General features: G+C 47.1%; 1 protein-coding gene across 2 annotated transcripts; it reads right to left on the bottom strand.

Annotated features, from left to right (window-relative positions):
- Positions 1-1,900: 1,900 nt before the first annotated feature.
- Positions 1,901-18,608, bottom strand: ptpn11a (protein tyrosine phosphatase non-receptor type 11a). 2 transcript variants are annotated; one of them, XM_065007511.1, is made up of 16 exons: positions 18,398-18,608; positions 14,580-14,702; positions 14,121-14,315; positions 13,772-13,964; positions 13,325-13,444; positions 13,068-13,181; positions 11,461-11,557; positions 11,236-11,333; positions 10,766-10,924; positions 10,489-10,620; positions 10,237-10,391; positions 10,088-10,155; positions 9,516-9,667; positions 9,329-9,447; positions 4,956-5,055; positions 1,901-4,833 (listed from the first exon to the last, which is right to left on the bottom strand). In XM_065007511.1, exons 1-15 carry the CDS (start codon positions 18,409-18,411, stop codon positions 4,986-4,988), a joined length of 1,809 nt encoding a protein of 602 aa, XP_064863583.1. In that variant the 5' UTR covers positions 18,412-18,608; the 3' UTR covers positions 1,901-4,833; positions 4,956-4,985. The 2 variants fall into 2 exon arrangements, with proteins under 2 accessions (XP_064863583.1, XP_029503360.1); XM_029647500.2 differs by lacking the exons at positions 1,901-4,833; positions 4,956-5,055; positions 9,329-9,447; positions 9,516-9,667 and adding an exon at positions 9,893-9,969.
- Between the last annotated feature and the right edge of the window lie 8 nt (positions 18,609-18,616).

Genomic DNA, 18,616 nt, shown 5'->3' on the forward strand with positions numbered 1-18,616 from the left:
ACTAAGGTAACCTGCCTAAATGATTACCAACCCATAGCACTCACATCTGTAGCCATGAAGTGCTTTGAAAGGCTGGTCATGGCACACATCAACACCATTATCCCAGAAACACTAGACCCACTCTAATTTGCATACCGCCCCAACAGATCCACAGATAATGCAATCTCTATTGCACTCCACACTGCCCTTTCCCACCTGGAAAAAAGTAACACCTATGTGAGAATGCTATTCATTGACTACAGCGCAACATTCAACACCATGGTGCCCTCAAACCTCATCAATAGGCTAAGGACCCTGGGATTAAACACTTCCCTCTGCAACTGGATCCTGGACTTCCTGACGGGCCGCCTCCAGGTGGCAAGGGTAGGTAACAACACATCCGTCACGTTGATCCTCAACATAGAGGCCCCTCAGGGGTGCGTGCTCAGTTCCTTCCTGTGCTCCTTGTTCACTCATGAATGCACGGCCAGACACGACTCCAACACCATCATTAAGTTTGCAGATGACACAACAGTGGTTGGCCTGATCACCGACAACGACTAGACAGCCTATAGGGAGGTGGTCAGAGAACTGGCCGTGTGGTGCCAGGACAACAACCTCTCCCTCAACATGATCAAGACAAAGGAGATGATTTTGGACTACAGGAAAAAGAAGACCGAGCACGCCCCCGTTCTCATTGACGGGGCTGTAGTGGAGCCGGTTGAGAGCTTCAAGTTCCTTGGTGTCCACATCACCAACAAACTAACATGGTCCAAGCACACCAAGATAGTCATGAAGAGGGCACGACGAAACCTATTCCCCCTCAGGAGACTGAAAAGATTTGGCATGGGTCCTCAAAAGGTTCTACAGCTGCACCATCAAGAGCATCCTGACAGGTTGCATCACTGGCTGGTATTGAAACTGCTCGGCCTCCGATCGCAAGGTACTACAGAGGATAGTGCAAACGGCCCAGTAAATCACTGGGGCCAAGCTTCCTGCCATCCAGGACCTCTATACCAGGCAGTGTCAGAGGAAGGCCCTAAAAATTGTCAAAGACTCCAGCCACCCTAGTCTTAGACTGTTCGCTCTGCTACCGCATGGCGAGCTTGGTGTCTATTGTTAGCTAATCTAGGGGTTAAGGTTAGGAGAAGGACTAGCTAACATGCTAAGTAGTTGCAAAATAGCTAAAAAGGTAGTAAGTAGTTGCAGTTCCTAATAAGCTAAAGGTTGTCCGTGATGAGATTCAAACACGCAACCTTTGGTCTGCTTGACGTTCGCGTAAAACGCCCACACATCCACCCAGACCTACCATCCTTTTTGCCATAGGTATCCTGGTTATGTATCCATACCAAACTTAACATATCGTACTAATTTGAGGGTCCTGGATTTAAATTTACCCTGTTAAGTCTAGTCTATGAGACCAGGGTGATTTTCTCTAACCCTAAAACAGCCTTTTTCTTGTGCCCAAAATGTGCCCACTTTTTCCCTTGTAAAGACTTCTGGTCCCCACAAGGATAGTAACACACACACACACACCTACACCTGGTTCTGGGCACACCACAAGATCAATGATTGCTCAACAGTGCTGGCAGGTTTTCACAGCTGACTGAATGTAAGCATTACTGAGCTGCATTCAACAGCTCTGAGAAAATAATCTGTGGAAAGTGTTTATTATCATTAAGAGCCAACATGTTTCAGTATCAAGGTGCAGTTTCCTAAATTAAAGCACTACACTGCCACTCAGCAGGGGGCTTCATCAACTTGGCTGCATGGTTCTGTAGAAACAAGCCCGACCTAGAAAGACATCCTTGTAAATGCAGAACTGAAGCTTGGGGGCTTTAACTCTTTAATCAGTGTGTAACTATCAAGTGACGTCATTCTATTCATTGGAGTGATCTGCCAATAACAACAGGAGGGGGACTGAGGCATGAGCTTGCCATTTATTATTGTTATCAAGAAGTTACCATGGTTACCTGCATTGAAAAACAATACGATAAACCTCAAGCTTTGTGAGAAAGCTCCAACTCCATGACATGGGGTAGAGAGCTACTGGATTATTACACAGACAGTAAATCTTATTGGCAATTAGATATGTTTAGTAAGTACATTCTCCTCTACAAGATATTCATGTACAATATACAAGTTAAAAAATATAATTTGTTTGTTTGCATTGAGTTCAAAAAATGTTGTGTTTTTTATGCTTTCTGGTTGACAAAGTGTTTTCAGGTATGGAGAACACTGGTTTGTCAAACAGAGTATAACCAACACATACTGTGTAATGCATAGGGAGGCAGATCTATGCATGTAGATGCTTTACATGACAGAAAGACAGGAAATAAGAGATGAAGCCGTTTCATCATGATCAGAAGAGAAGACCAGGCATTGAGGAGCAGGCAGCTGAAACAGCAGTATTCTCTGGACACACACACATCCTTTCACACACAAATCCTAACACCACGATACATAAAAACACCAGAAGCAGGCCAGACTAGTGTTCGACAAACAAACACACACACACAACAATGAAAGGGCACACTACACACAGCAGATACTAAGGATCCCCTAACTCAGTCAATGGAGGGTCTCCACCCAGCAGAGAAACAAACAAACCATTCAGAAGAACAACAACTGCTCTGATACACAAGAAAAGGATGAAGATACCGATCTAAAGTGTTTCCCAGCACAGCTGATCCTAGATCAGTGGTTAGGGGTAACCTGGAGCCCCAGAGAGGCTGAGAAAAGGGGTGTTCTAGTCCTCCCTCGTTGCTAAGGACGGCAAACTTACATCGACCAATCCAATAGTGTTTAAATCATGAGGGGGAGTGAACAAGTGCACACTTCTGAGAAAAAGTGTGGAAAATTAGTATGTCCAGAGTTACATTCTCAAGACCAAAACAACTTCCTCCTCAACCCTACCTGCGTTACACAAAGGGCTGATCTGAAATGACACCCTATTCCCTATATAGGTTAATACTTCTGTCCTCATAAGGCTCTGGACAAAAAGTGTGCATATCATTACATTGGGAATAAGGTGCAATGCCAAACAAAGACAAAGGGCTTTAACCAGTAATCATGTGTAGAATGGAAGGAGTGTGTTGGTGAAAAAAAGCTAACGTTACATGTTAGATTGTTACCATGATAAAGTACATACAAAACACATATTAAATGATTGTATCAACCTGGAAACAACCCTTTCCAGAATACTGTAGTAGAAAATAAGCACTTATTTCCATATGGACAACAGATTGAGAAAGTAATGTGGTTAAGTGTGATGCACTTAGCAAAATAATAAACGGAGAGACTGAAAACTGCACATTCAACTGTGTAACACCAATGTAGAACAAAGGAATTTGCAACTGACTCCAACTGTGTATCCTTGACCTAATTCAGCCAACCAACAGTGGGCCTGTAGTTTCCATGACAACCACAACAATGAATACTAAAATTGCCAGAGATAACAAATGTGGGTAGCTTCTCGAAACAGAAAGTTAAGTTCATGTGGTGCTTCAAAAGTACACAACAGGCATTCATCTTTAAAAAGAACAGAAGAAGCACAAAATGTAATAGTATCATTACGATGTTTGTTTAGAAAATAAAGAAATGTAAAACTTTTTTGGGGGGCAGCTACACTTCAGTGGCGATGCCTGCTGCGGACTGGCATAAAGAACAAGTTACCCCAGAAACTCTGAAACCGTTTCCATAGTAACTTTGACACAGAAGAGCCTGGGAGGAAGCACCCAACCTATTGCCTCGTCCCCTACTGTCTGTGCTGTAGACAACTCTTCTAACGTTTGTTGTCAAAACAGGACTTACATACAGTATGAGGCGAGGCTACCCCACCAAACCTCCAGAAACTACCAACTACCCTCAGACCCCACATTAGAGCTTAGTGGGACCACAAGGCACCCAGGGAAACAGAGTTCTAGCCAACATCTCCCCCAGGGTACATGGCTTGGGCTGTAGCCATTACTTTGCTATGGGAATGCTGCGTTAAGGACATCAGTGTGAGGAATGGTAATTAAGGGAGACAGTATTACATAGTGTGGCAACAACAAAAAAATATGTCAACAAAAACATGAAATAAAAAAAATATATATATATTTTTAAAATGTCTTTAAAAGGCAAAAACCAATATCCTCCCAACATACTTAATAGTCATCCACTGGTAAGTTAGAGACTACAATACCCAGAATTCTTCCTTCAGTAACAGAAAACATGACACTTAACATTATCACTGGAAATATCCCTTTTTTCTCAAAAAATGGTTTAGCCGGGCAGAGGGAAACCACTGATTGGCTGAGACATTGGATGATACCATTTTGGGTTTTGGCACAGGCCTTTTTTCTCAACTCTGAGAAGGGCTCACTCATCTCACTAGCTCCCAAAACAAACTAGCTACGTGTTTCTTTCCTTTAGTTAATAAGAAAAAATACAATAATTCAAGGCAAAAAAGGGAGAGAGAGTGGAACAAAGACAAACAGAACAGGTTAGCTAGGTTGTTCTCCCTCTGGTGAGCAGAGTGCCGCTAGTCTCAGCCTGGGTCTGGTCTGAGACAGGTTTAAACTCAGGCTGAGCTTTAGTTTAAGAGTTTAGGCTTGTTATTAAGTTGGGTCATTAAGCTCGTTAGGGCTCTCCAGATATTCACAGTGGTTTATAAGGGGACGAGGCGGCTACTGTTCCTAGAGAGAGAGGGATGAGAAGGAGAGGGAACAAAAACCCCTCCGTTAATCTCGGTTCTCTTGTAGACCTCTCTCAGATTTGAGTTTATCGTAATTTTACATTTTCTTCTTTTCATTGTAGTAATTGTGATCACGTCTCAGGCGTTCAGGTGCGGCTGGCAAAAAAATGTAATTCCTGAGAGAGACAAAGGGAGAGAGACGTCAGGTCATTTACAAATAACAAAACAAATATTAAAAAAAAAAGAAGTTAGTTCCAAAAGATCCAACCACAACATGAACTCAAGTTCCTGTAGTTACCTGGGACAGCATTGGGGTCAAAGGGCAATCTCATCTGTAGCTCTTCTGCTGCTGCATCAGACCGACGTTCTCATACACTCTGGAGCAGTCCTCCCTCATTCTACACACACACACACACACACACACACACACACACCCCCCCGAGAGAAACACATCAGACCGACGTTCTCATACACTCTGGAGCAGTCCTCCCTCATTCTACACACACACACCCCACACCCCCCCGAGAGAAACACATCAGACCGACGTTCTCATACACTCTGGAGCAGTCCTCCTCATTCTACACACACACACACACCACACACAGAGAAACACATCAGACCGACGTTCTCATACACTCTGGAGCAGTCCTCCCTCATTCTACACCCCCCCGAGAGAAACACATCAGACCGATGTTCTCATACACTCTGGAGCAGTCCTCCCTCATTCTACACACACACACCCCCCCCGAGAGAAACACATCAGACCGACGTTCTCATACACTCTGGAGCAGTCCTCCCTCATTCTACACACACCCCCCGAGAGAAACACATCAGACCGACGTTCTCATACACTCTGGAGCAGTCCTCCCTCATTCTACACACACACACACATCAGACACGTTCTCACAGTCCTCCCTCATTCTACACCCCGAGAGAAACACATCAGACCGACGTTCTCATACACTCTGGAGCAGTCCTCCCTCATTCTACACACACACACACACCCCCCCCCCGAGAAACACATCAGACCGACGTTCTCATACACTCTGGAGCAGTCCTCCCTCATTCTACACACACACACACCCCCCCAGAGAAACACATCAGACCGACGTTCTCATACACTCTGGAGCAGTCCTCCCTCATTCTACACACACACACACCACACCCCGAGAGAAACACATCAGACCGACGTTCTCATACACTCTGGAGCAGTCCTCCCTCATTCTACACACACACACACCCCCACACACACCCCCGAGAGAAACACATCAGACCGACGTTCTCATACACACTGGAGCAGTCCTCCTCATTCTACACACACACACACCCCCGAGAGAAACACATCAGACCGACGTTCTCATACACTCTGGAGCAGTCCTCCCTCATTCTACACACACCCCCCCCCGGAGAAACACATCAGACCGATGTTCTCATACACTCTGGAGCAGTCCTCCCTCATTCTACACACACACACCCCCCCGAGAAACACATCAGACCGACGTTCTCATACACTCTGGAGCAGTCCTCCCTCATTCTACACCCCCCCCGAGAGAAACACATCAGACCGACGTTCTCATACACTCTGGAGCAGTCCTCCCTCATTCTACACACACCCCCCCCCGAGAGAAACACATCAGACCGACGTTCTCATACACTCTGGAGCAGTCCTCCCTCATTCTACACACACCCCACCCCCCCCGAGAGAAACACATCAGACCGACGTTCTCATACACTCTGGAGCAGTCCTCCCTCATTCTACACACACACACACACACACACCCACCCCGAGAGAAACACATCAGACCGACGTTCTCATACACTCTGGAGCAGTCCTCCCTCATTCTACACACACACACACACACACACCCCGAGAGAAACACATCAGACCGACGTTCTCATACACTCTGGAGCAGTCCTCCCTCATTCTACACACACACACCCCGAGAGAAACACATCAGACCGACGTTCTCATACACTCTGGAGCAGTCCTCCCTCATTCTACACACACCCCCGAGAGAAACACATCAGACCGACGTTCTCATACACTCTGGAGCAGTCCTCCCTCATTCTACACACACACACACACACCCCCCCGAGAGAAACACATCAGACCGACGTTCTCATACACTCTGGAGCAGTCCTCCCTCATTCTACACACACACACACACACCCCCCCCGAGAAAACACATCAGACCGACGTTCTCATACACTCTGGAGCAGTCCTCCCTCATTCTACACACACACACCCCCCCGAGAGAAACACATCAGACCGACGTTCTCATACACTCTGGAGCAGTCCTCCCTCATTCTACACACACACACACACCACCCCCCGAGAGAAACACATCAGACCGACGTTCTCATACACACTGGAGCAGTCCTCCCTCATTCTACACACACACACACACCCCACACACACCCCCCCGAGAGAAACACATCAGACCGACGTTCTCATACACTCTGGAGCTGTCCTCCCTCATTCTACACACACACACCCCCGAGAAAACACATCAGACCGACACTCATACACTCTGGAGCAGTCCTCCCTCATTCTACACACACACACACCCCCCAGAGAAACACATCAGACCGACGTTCTCATACACACTGGAGCAGTCCTCCCTCATTCTACACACACACACACACACACACACACACCCCGAGAGAAACACATCAGACCGACGTTCTCATACACTCTGGAGCAGTCCTCCCTCATTCTACACACACACACACACCCCCCCGAGAGAAACACATCAGACCGACGTTCTCATACACTCTGGAGCAGTCCTCCCTCATTCTACACACACACACACCCCCCAGAGAAACACATCAGACCGACGTTCTCATACACTCTGGAGCAGTCCTCCCTCATTCTACACACACACACACCCCCGAGAGAAACACATCAGACCGACGTTCTCATACACACTGGAGCAGTCCTCCCTCATTCTACACACACACACACACCCCCGAGAGAAACACATCAGACCGACGTTCTCATACACTCTGGAGCAGTCCTCCCTCATTCTACACACACACACACCCCCCCGAGAGAAACACATCAGACCGACGTTCTCATACACACTGGAGCAGTCCTCCCTCATTCTACACACACACACCCCCGAGAGAAACACATCAGACCGACGTTCTCATACACACTGGAGCAGTCCTCCCTCATTCTACACACACACACACACCCCCCGAGAGAAACACATCAGACCGACGTTCTCATACACTCTGGAGCAGTCCTCCTCATTCTACACACACACACACCCCACCCCCGAGAGAAACACATCAGACCGACGTTCTCATACACACTGGAGCAGTCCTCCCTCATTCTACACACACACACACACCCACCCCCGAGAGAAACACATCAGACCGACGTTCTCATACACTCTGGAGCTGTCCTCCCTCATTCTACACACACACACACACCACCCCACCCCCCGAGAGAAACACATCAGACCGACGTTCTCATACACTCTGGAGCAGTCCTCCCTCATTCTACACACACACACACACACACACCCCGAGAGAAACACATCAGACCGACGTTCTCATACACTCTGGAGCAGTCCTCCTCATTCTACACACACACACACACCCACCCCCGAGAGAAACACATCAGACCGACGTTCTCATACACTCTGGAGCAGTCCTCCCTCATTCTACACACACACACACACACACCCCCCGAGAGAAACACATCAGTCAAGGTATTTCTCAACTGAAGCTGACTAGCTGAGTGCTAGTTTGATTATACACAGAGTATACCAAAATTAGGAACACCTTCCTAATATTCAGTTGCACCCCCCTTTTGCCTTCAGAACAGCCCAATTTGTCAGAGCATGAACTCTACAAGGTGTGGAAATCTTTCCACAGGGATGCTGGCCCATGTTGACGACAATGCTTCCCACAGTTGTGTCAAGTTGTCTGGATGTCCTTTGGCTGGTGGATCATTCTTTCTCCCCAATTTCTCTGTATCCAATTGGTAGTAGTTACAATCTTGTCTCATCGCTGCAACTTCCGTACAAACTTGGGAGAGGCGAAGGTCGAGAGCCATGCGTCCTCCGAAACACAACCCAACTGCTTCTTAACACAATGCACATCCAACCCAGAAGCCAGCCGCACCAATGTGTCGGAGGAAACACCGTACACCTAGCGACCTGGTCAGCGTGCACTGCGCCCGGCCCGCAACTGGAGTCACTAGTGCGCGATGAGACAAGGATATCCCTGCCGGCCAAACCCTCCCTAACCCGGACGACGCTGGGACAATTGTGCGCCTCCCCATGGGCCTCCCGGTCGCGGCCGGCCACAACAGAGCCTGGCCTCGAAAACAGAATCTCTGGTGGCACAGCTAGCACTGCGATGCAGTGCCTTAGGCCACTGCGCCACTCGGGAGGCCATGGTGGACCATTCTTGATACATACGGGAAACTGTTGAGTGTGAAAAACCCAGCAGCGTTGCAGTTCTTGACACAAACTGGTGCGCCCGACAACTACTGCCATACCCCGTTCAAAGCCACCAAAATATATTTAACAAGTGACATCAATAAGGGATCATAGCTTTCAACTGGATTCATCTGGTCAGTCTATGTCATGGAAAGAGCAGGTGTTCTTGTTTAGGTTGTATACTCTGTGTAGTAGCTGCTAGTTGGTAGGTACTCACTCTGCACAGGTGGGGCTGGGGGTGCAGGGAGGCAGAGGGCTCTGCAGCTGGTCTCCACCAGTCAGGTCAGATAGAGAATACTTAATGTTGGTGTACTCCCTCCCCTTTATCTTACTCTTCTGTTAGAGAGAGGAAGGATGTTAAAGAAAGACTTTCACGGACACGCACACACGGGACACACACGCACCTGTTCCTCCTCTATGCGTCTCTGCAGTGTCTCTATGTAGTGCTGGACAGCCATGTAGATGAACCTGTACTGGGCCTCAGTCTGAACCATCCCAGACCGCTGGGAACGAACCATCTGGATGCTCTTAGGAACGTCTATGTCACAGTCCACTCCTACAGAGACAGAAGAGGTTAGACTAGGAACGTCTGTGTCACAGTTCACTCCTACAGAGACAGAAGAGGTTAGACTAGGAACGTCTGTGTCACAGTCCACTCCTACAGAGACAGAAGAGGTTAGACTAGGAACGTCTGTGTCACAGTCCACTCCTACAGAAAGAAGAGGTTAGACTAGGAACGTCTGTGTCACAGTCCACTCCTACAGAGACAGAAGAGGTTAGACTAGGAACGTCTGTGTCACAGTCCACTCCTACAGAGAGAAGAGGTTAGACTAGGAACGTCTGTGTCACAGTCCACTCCTACAGAGAGAAGAGGTTAGACTGTAGACACAGATACCCTTGGGGTCTGAACAAGGCAGAAGCTTTCTTCATGGAAATTATCTCATGTAGCAGAAATATATTAAGTATTTGCACTCACCTTTTTCCCTGATGACGTCAATGAGGATGTCAATCACTATGAACGTTCCTGTCCGTCCAATACCAGCACTGGAGAGAGAGAGGGAATTAGAGAGCAACAGTACATATAACTGTCTCTGTGTGTGTGTGTGTGTGTGTGTGTGTGTGTACCTGCAGTGCACCACTATGGGCCCAGCCTCTAGAATGCTCTCCTGTTTGAGGTTGACCTCCTCTAGGAAGTCCAGAACACCCCCGGGGTCTGTAGGGACACCATGGTCCGGCCACGCTCTGAAATGGTACTGCCACACTGTCCGCTCTGTGTTACCCTGAAACACACACACATTTTGAAGTAGCATGCATGCTCACATACACAGCTAAGGACACACACAAAAAACACCAACAAAAAACAGTCCCTCCTCTTACCTGTCCAACCTTGGACAGTTTGAGTTCTCGTAGGATGTAGTCGTGAGCAGACGTCTCTTTGACGTTGCGGACACGCATGATTCCATACTCCTTCAGAGATGACATGTCTGGCCAGTACTTCACACACTTACTCTGTGGGGAGACAAAGTATCTCAATTGACGTGCAAACTTCTGCCCCAAAGCCACAGCAGCAGTTCACACTGAAACCTATGAAGAAGCTCTCCTGGTTTTCAGAGATGCTTGAAATGGAGAACCACAACAGCAGTCAGCCCGTTACCTTTCCCCTCTCCACCTCCTTGGTAGTCATGACGATGACCCGGGAGTTCTCCTGGAAGACCATCCTCCAGAAGTCACTGATGGTGTTCTGTAGACAGCCCTGCGTGGCGATGTACGACTTCTTCAGCTTGGTGCTGTTACACTTCCACTCCAACTCCGGCTAGAGAGAAAGAACAATTCCACAGAGACAGGCGCTGGATGTAGTAGTGTGTAGAGGAAAGCAGACTTAAGTGCAATGCAAACAAAGTAACATACAGCAATTGTCTTAGCAGACCACGTCACACACTCAATGACTGAAACGACAAGACAAACAGTAAGCTTGCGTATTCATTTGTATTTCGTAGAGCTGTCACATACAGGAAATTGCAGATTGTGCTTGAAATAGAGCTGTACGCAAGTGTGTGGAGTTTACGGTGAGGTCATTTCGATACCATATTGTGTGTGTGTGTCCTGAGAATGAAGTGAGTTTACCATGATATCAGTTACTACCATGATGAGATTGGCGTTAATATAGTCCGCGCCAGCCTCAGATCCATCCCCATCATTCAGCACCACACGAGTGTGATCAACTAGAGAGGGAAAGAAAGAAGAGTCATGATTAAAATCAGACCAATATCCAGGCTCTGCATACTGCAACAACAGGGGGGGTCAGTCAGTTGTGATATTTGAAAGGGTATGATGTGTGTGTTCTCTCACAGGGCAGGATGTTCTTGTATCGGTTCTTGTTCTTGTTTTCAGCTCTCTGCCCCTCCTTACGGCTGTAGAGAAGCTTACACTCCTGCTGCTGCAACGTCTGGGTGGGACAAAGGAAAAGGGATACTTGTTAAAAGTCTATGGGTATCTGCTAGCATGCTAGCAGATACCCATAGAACTCCAGTCATTGCGCTAATGCTAGTTAGCAATTGCGCAAGGTAACAACTTCCTTCAAGCTGCACACAGAGACATAAATATTGTATCCATGAGTTCATCCAACTCTGTGGAAGTAGATAAAGGGCATCATTGTCAAAATCACAAAGCATCCCTTTAAAAATGTATCCTCAACGTATTGCTTTAATCTATTTCAATAATTCAGATGTGGAGCGTGGCTAGGTTATCGGGAGACAGACAGATGTGGAGCGTGGCTAGGTTACCGGGAGACAGACAGATGTGTAGCGTGGCTAGGTTACCGGGAGACAGACAGATGTGGAGCGTGGCTAGGTTACCGGGAGACAGACAGATGTGGAGCGTGGCTAGGTTATCGGGAGACAGACAGATGTGGAGCGTGGCTAGGTTATCGGGAGACAGACAGATGTGGAGCGTGGCTAGGTTATCGGGAGACAGACAGATGTGGAGCGTGGCTAGGTTATCGGGAGACAGACAGATGTGGAGCGTGGCTAGGTTATCGGGAGACAGACAGATGTGTAGCGTGGCTAGGTTATCGGAGACAGACAGATGTGGAGCGTGGCTAGGTTATCGGGAGACAGACAGATGTGGAGCGTGGCTAGGTTATCGGGAGATGTGGAGACAGACAGACAGATGTGGAGCGTGGCTAGGTTATCGGGAGACAGACAGATGTGGAGCGTGGCTAGGTTATCGGGAGACAGACAGATGTGGAGCGTGGCTAGGTTACCGGGAGACAGACAGATGTGGAGCGTGGCTAGGTTACCGGGAGACAGACAGATGTGGAGCGTGGCTAGCTTACCGGGAGACAGACAGATGTGGAGCGTGGCTAGCTTACCGGGAGACAGACAGATGTGGAGCGTGGCTAGGTTACCGGGAGACAGACAGATTTGGAGCGTGGCTAGGTTACCGGGAGACAGACAGATGTGGAGCGTGGCTAGGTTACCGGGAGACAGAAAGATGTGTAGCGTGGCTAGGTTACCGGGAGACAGACAGATGTGGCGTGGCTAGGTTACCGGGAGACAGACAGATGTGGAGGTTACCGGGAGACAGACAGATGTGTAGCGTGGCTAGGTTACCGGGAGACAGACAGATGTGGAGCGTGGCTAGGTTACCGGGAGACAGACAGATGTGTAGCATGGCTAGGTTACCGGGAGACAGACAGATGTGTAGCGTGGCTAGGTTATCGGGAGACAGACAGATGTGGAGCGTGGCTAGGTTACCGGGAGACAGACAGATGTGGAGCGTGGCTAGGTTACCGGGAGACAGACAGATGTGGAGCGTGGCTAGGTTACCGGGAGACAGACAGATGACATGTGAGAATGTAGCTTGAGCATGTACAACGGTATAAAAAAAACTTTTCCTGACATAAGAACAACACTACATTAAATACTTATTTTGAAATGCAATTGAGCGTCTCTTACCTCAAACTCTTCCCAGAATCCCTGTTTGACCTTGTCCGTGGCCTCGGCCAGTTTACTGAGCTCTCTCACTCTGCTCTCTATCTCTGCTGCATTGATACGCGTGGTGTTCAGGGGCTGGGGAAAGACGCATACAAGTTTAGAAACAAGAAATCTATGGATTATTAAAGCTTCTGAAAGACAAAAAGGGCATAAATTATCAAGATCAGGGGAATGATATGTAGCTTGCTGACAAGAGAGAGAGCAGGCTGAAGAGCGACCTGTTTGAGTTGCAGCACCGTGCCCAGTGTCTCCACCATGGGGTTCTTCTTATAGTGCTCCACCAGGTCTGTCAGAGAGTCAAACTTCTCTCCTCCACCAACGTCATACTTTAGGTCATGCTGAGAAACACACACAATGTGGACCGTCCCTTCACCCACAGAGATATGCGAGAGGCTCTTTGACTATTTTAAATATCATGTAGTGTATCTGTGGTCATAAGCCACATCTTTAGCTCGAGGGAGGGAGTGGAGGGAAGGAGGGAGGAAGGGAGGGGAGGGAAGGGAAGGAGGAAGGGAGGGGAGGGAGGGAAGGAGGAAGGGGGGGAGGGAAGGAAGGAGGAAGGGAGGGGAGGGGAGGGAAGGGAGGGAAGGAGGAAGGGAGGGAGGGAGGGAGGAGGAAGGGGAGGGTGTAAAAAAAAGGACCAAAAAAAGGAAATAATCCTTTACCTGGCAGCGGATCATGACATGTGTCACCTTGGGCTTGTTGTCGCTGCTGTCCGTCTTGTCGTCACCGGTGCGGACAGACAGAACGAAGTCTCCAGGGTGGCTCTGGCTCTCTCTGACCAGGAAACTACCGTTCTTTCCCTTCTCTGTCAGCAGCTTCTCAGCCTCCCGGCCTGACAGGTGACCATGGAACCACCTGGGACACACACACAGTTTATAGAACTCCACTGACATAGCCATCAAATCCACTGGATTGGTGGCTGAAGCAGAGACGGACTGACACTCAGGCTAGAGAGGTACACACACAGACAAGCAGAGACAAACACCGTGTTGTTTCAGTGTCAGAGCTCACCTCTCAGAGGTGGGGTCAGCACAGTTGAGGGGGTATTTGAGCTCGATGACGTCTCCATTCTTCTCCTTGAGTTGGCCGTGGTGCTCCATGTAGTACTGAACCAGCTCAGCCAGGGTGGCAAACTTCTCCCCCCCGTACAGGTCATAGTAATCCCCTGTGTTCTGGATCTTAATGTGGGTGACCGCTCCGTTACGTCTGCCCAGGAGAACACAGGATTGAGAGAAAAAGGAAATGTTAAAACACACCCCTCATCTAAAGCTGAAACAGTCTGGTACCCAGGCCATTATCTTCAGTTGGCCTAATCAATTACAATAAAGGGAAATGGTAGAGTATAAATTGGGAAAGTGTTTTCTTGTATGCTGTCAGCCTGACTAAACTAAATAGGCCCCATAGATATTTACTCCTAAAATGTCAACCCAGCCTACGGTAGCTCCTGTGTCTGGTGCTACAATAACTCACCTGACAGAGAGGGTGAAGTCTCCTGGGTTGCTCTTGCTGGGTCGGGCCAGGAAGCTCCCGTCCACCCCCCGGGTTAACAGCAGGTTCTCAGCCTCCACCCCTGTGATATTGGGGTGGAACCACCTAAACACCACATCATCATCATCACAGGTCAACTAGCTAGCTAAGTGCATTTGGAGAAATAGGCTACACAGCTTAAAAACAAAAGAAACATTTCCAGCCACGACAGATTCATGGACCACACCCATTACCAGCTTTCACAACAAGGTAGCTGTCATTGTCCTGCCTATAGTTTCATTTGTATTTCATCATAACTCTATTGTAATTGCCAGTGAGTCATCTTTCCAACTTGGTTCAAGGCCCTCGACTTAGCCTCTGGGAGATAACAAGCAGTCATAAATCACAGAGATCACTGGCTGCCTAGAGAACATATCTGGCCTGAATATAACAGTGTGCAGTTTCAAGTTTTAATGTCACAAGCAAAAGTACAGTGAAATTTCTTTCTTGTTAGCTCCAACCCCAAAAATACAGCAATCAATAACAATGGAAAATTTAAAACAACAAAAGGTAGAACAAAAACATGCATTTTTGTTGTAATAAGATGAACATGATAAAGTAAGCAAGCATAGAATACAGGGTCAGTTCCAGTACCATATTTACAATGTGCAGGGAAACTGGACGGTAAGGTAACTAGGCATCAGGATATATGATAAACACAGTAGCAGATGCGTATATGATGATTATATGTGAGTGTGTGTGTAGAGCCAGTATAAATGTATGTGCATATTATCCATAAAATGGAGTGTTTGTGCATTCGGAAAGTATTCAGACACCTTTCCTTTCACTACATGTTAAGTTACAGCCATATTTCAAAATGAATTTTAAAATCCTCAATCTACACACAATACCCCATAATGACAAAGCAAAAACAGATTTTTTTTTAGAACTGTTTGTAAATTTATTAAAAATGTTTAAATATATATATATATTTTTTTTAACATAAGTACATAAGTAGACACTTTGCTATGAGACTCAAAATGTAGCTCAGGTACACCCCATTTCCATTGATCATCCTTGAGATGTTTGTACAACTTGATTGTCATCCACCTGTGTTCAATTCAGTTGATTGGACATGATTTGGAAAGGCACACAAAACACCTGTCTATATAAGGTCCTACAGTTGACAGTGCATGTCAGAGGAAAAACCAAGCCATGGGGTTGAAGGAATTGTCTGTAGAGCGCCGAGGTAGGATTGTGTCGAGGCACAGATCTGGGGAAGGGTACCCAAAACGTTCTGTAGCATTGAAGGTCCCCAAGAACACAGTGGCCTTCCATTTAAGAATGATGGAGAAGTTTGGAACCACCAACACTCTGCCTAGAGCCGGCCGCCTGGCCAAACTGAGCAATCGGGAGAGAAGGGGCTTGGTCAGGGAGGTGACCAAAAACCTGATGTCTACTCTGACAGAGCTCCAGAGTTCCTCTGTGGAGATGGGAGAACCTTCCAGAAGAACAACCATATCTGCAGCACTCCACCAGTACAGAGATCACAGGTGAACACCTGTTCCAGAGCACTCAGGATCTCACTGGGGCGAAGGTTCACCTTCAAACAGGACAATGACCCTAAGCACACAGCCAAGACAACACAGGAGTGGCTTCGGGGCAAGTCTTGAACATCTCTGGAGAGACCTGAAAATAGCTGTACAGCGACGCTCCCCATCCAACCTGATTGAGAGGATCTGCAGAGAATGGGAGAAACTCCCCAAATACAGGTGTGCCAAGCTTGTAGCATCATACCCCAAAAGACTTGAGGCTGTAATCACTTCCAAAGGTGTTTCAACAAAGTACTGAGTAAAAGGTCTGAATACTTATGTAAATACTGTATTTCAGTTTTTATTTGTATACATCTGAAAAACTATGGGGTATTATGTAGATTGTTACATTACAACCTTATTTCTCATCAATGTGGAAAAAGTCTAGGGGTCTGAATATGAATACTTTCTGAATGCACTGTGTGTTGGAGTATTTGTGTGTAGGGCCCTGTGAGTGGGCATAGAGACAATGCAACAAATACTATAATAAAATACAGAAGTTCAACCTGGATAGTCCATGTAGAAATGTTGTTAGCTATTTAGCAGTCTTGTGACATGGGGATAGAAGCTGTTCAGGAGCCTGTTGGTGTCAGACTTGATGTACCGCTTGCCGTGTGGAAGCAGAAAGAACAGTCTATGGCTGGGTTGTTGGAGTGTCTTAACAATTTCCCAGCCTTCCTTTCACACTGCCTGATAGAGGTCCTGGATGGGAGGGAACTCCGCCACAAACCCATGGCACGATTAGACAGATGAGTATACAGATCATATTTACTTGGGTCCCAGCCCATGTGGGGGTGGAGGGGAATGAGACAGTTGATGTACTGGCTAACCAAGCACTTAGAATTGTTTGTTGTAGTTTCAATGAGCAAGGCAGAGGCAAAAAAGCCTGATATGGACAGTGATGGGGCAGAGATGGCAAAGAGCAGTGGAGGAGATACTAAGAGCAGGCGTTTATTTGAAGTACAGAGGAAAGTCGGAGGTCGACAAGAAGGGACAAAAGAGAGGATGCTATTATTATAAGATTAAGGGTGGGACACAGCTAGATGAATACGTCCTTAAATGTGATAGGAAAGCATCCAACAGGAAAGTGTGATTATTGCCAGGAAGACCGTGGAGCATGTATTACCATAGTGTGGGCAGTATGAGGGAAAGAGTCAGATCTAGTATGAGGGATAGGGGAATACAGGAAATTAGTTGAGTATATTGAGTAGAACGTCATTAGATAGTCTCAAATAGTTTTTTTTTTTAAAGAGCAACAGGGCTGGCAGGTAGGATTTAGTTCTCCCGGTCTCTGGTACACTCCAGTACCGTAGGTGGCGGTAATGTACCATGACGTTGGATGCCATCGTGCCGATAAACCCCACAGAAGGAGGAAGCTCAGCCCCAGTGAGGTTCCCTTGCTGTTCGTACCACCCTCTGTAGCGCCAAACGATTGAGGGCGGGGCTATTGCCATACCAAGCAGAGATGCAGCCAGACAAGATGCTCTCAATAGTACAGCTGTGTAACTTGTACTCAGATGTCATGGGCACAACAATGCAAATCAGGATAAAGAAGATTGATGTGGGGGAGGGTCAAAATAAATGTACGACTAAAGGATGATGTGAGAATTATCAGAATCCTGATTTAATCAGAAAATCACGTGTACAGTGATTGCCATTGAACAATTGAAGTCTGTATCCATTTACTGAGTATATTGAGGTTGGTATCTTTCCAAAGAGCATACAAGCCTGTCGTTCAAACTGAGCCAGATGCATTGAACCCCCTTGGCTTCTCAGCTGGAACTGACAGCTAGGTCCCCCAATGGTAGCTAGTTAGCTATATTTTCTTGTTTGCTTATTAGCAATTGTTAGCTAAGCATTCATATTTCTAATTGATAACTAAAACGTCTCCAAAAATGTTATGGGCAGATAGCTTGTGAATAGTTCCCACACATAATTTAAAAGGTAACTGCATTGTGGGCTTCAATTTCACGGATGCCCATTGCCCAATAAAGAACCTAGTTAACATTACCACATACTAGTTACCGTAATGTTGCTGGCTCCAAAACACCGACAAGGCACATCCTTGTCAAATACGACTTGTTTTAGGTCGTTAACTGACGATCACATACATTCAACATCAATGGGATTATCTTGAAAATGTAAACAGTTCTAGGCTAATGTTAGCCGACAGGCTAGTTAGTTGGATACCTAGTTTCCATCAGATTGCTTTCCATTATCAGTCCTTACCTCCGAGATGTCATTTTTTCAAACCTTGTTTCCTCGTGCTGGCTTTTCCAACTATTGTGTGTGTCTTCGGCAGTCTACTCCCAGCAAAAATGCCTCATAAGGTCCAGACTCCGCTCAAAACGGGAAAATGTTTCGATTGGAATTTTTTACAACAACAAAAAGTCCATAGGCCTCAGCCCGGAGACTTCAGAGAGCGAGTCGATTGTTGAAACGTCACCA

The sequence above is a fragment of the Oncorhynchus nerka genome, linkage group LG22, assembly GCF_034236695.1.
Source record: "Oncorhynchus nerka isolate Pitt River linkage group LG22, Oner_Uvic_2.0, whole genome shotgun sequence".
In the NCBI taxonomy this organism is placed as follows: Eukaryota; Metazoa; Chordata; class Actinopteri; order Salmoniformes; family Salmonidae; genus Oncorhynchus; species Oncorhynchus nerka.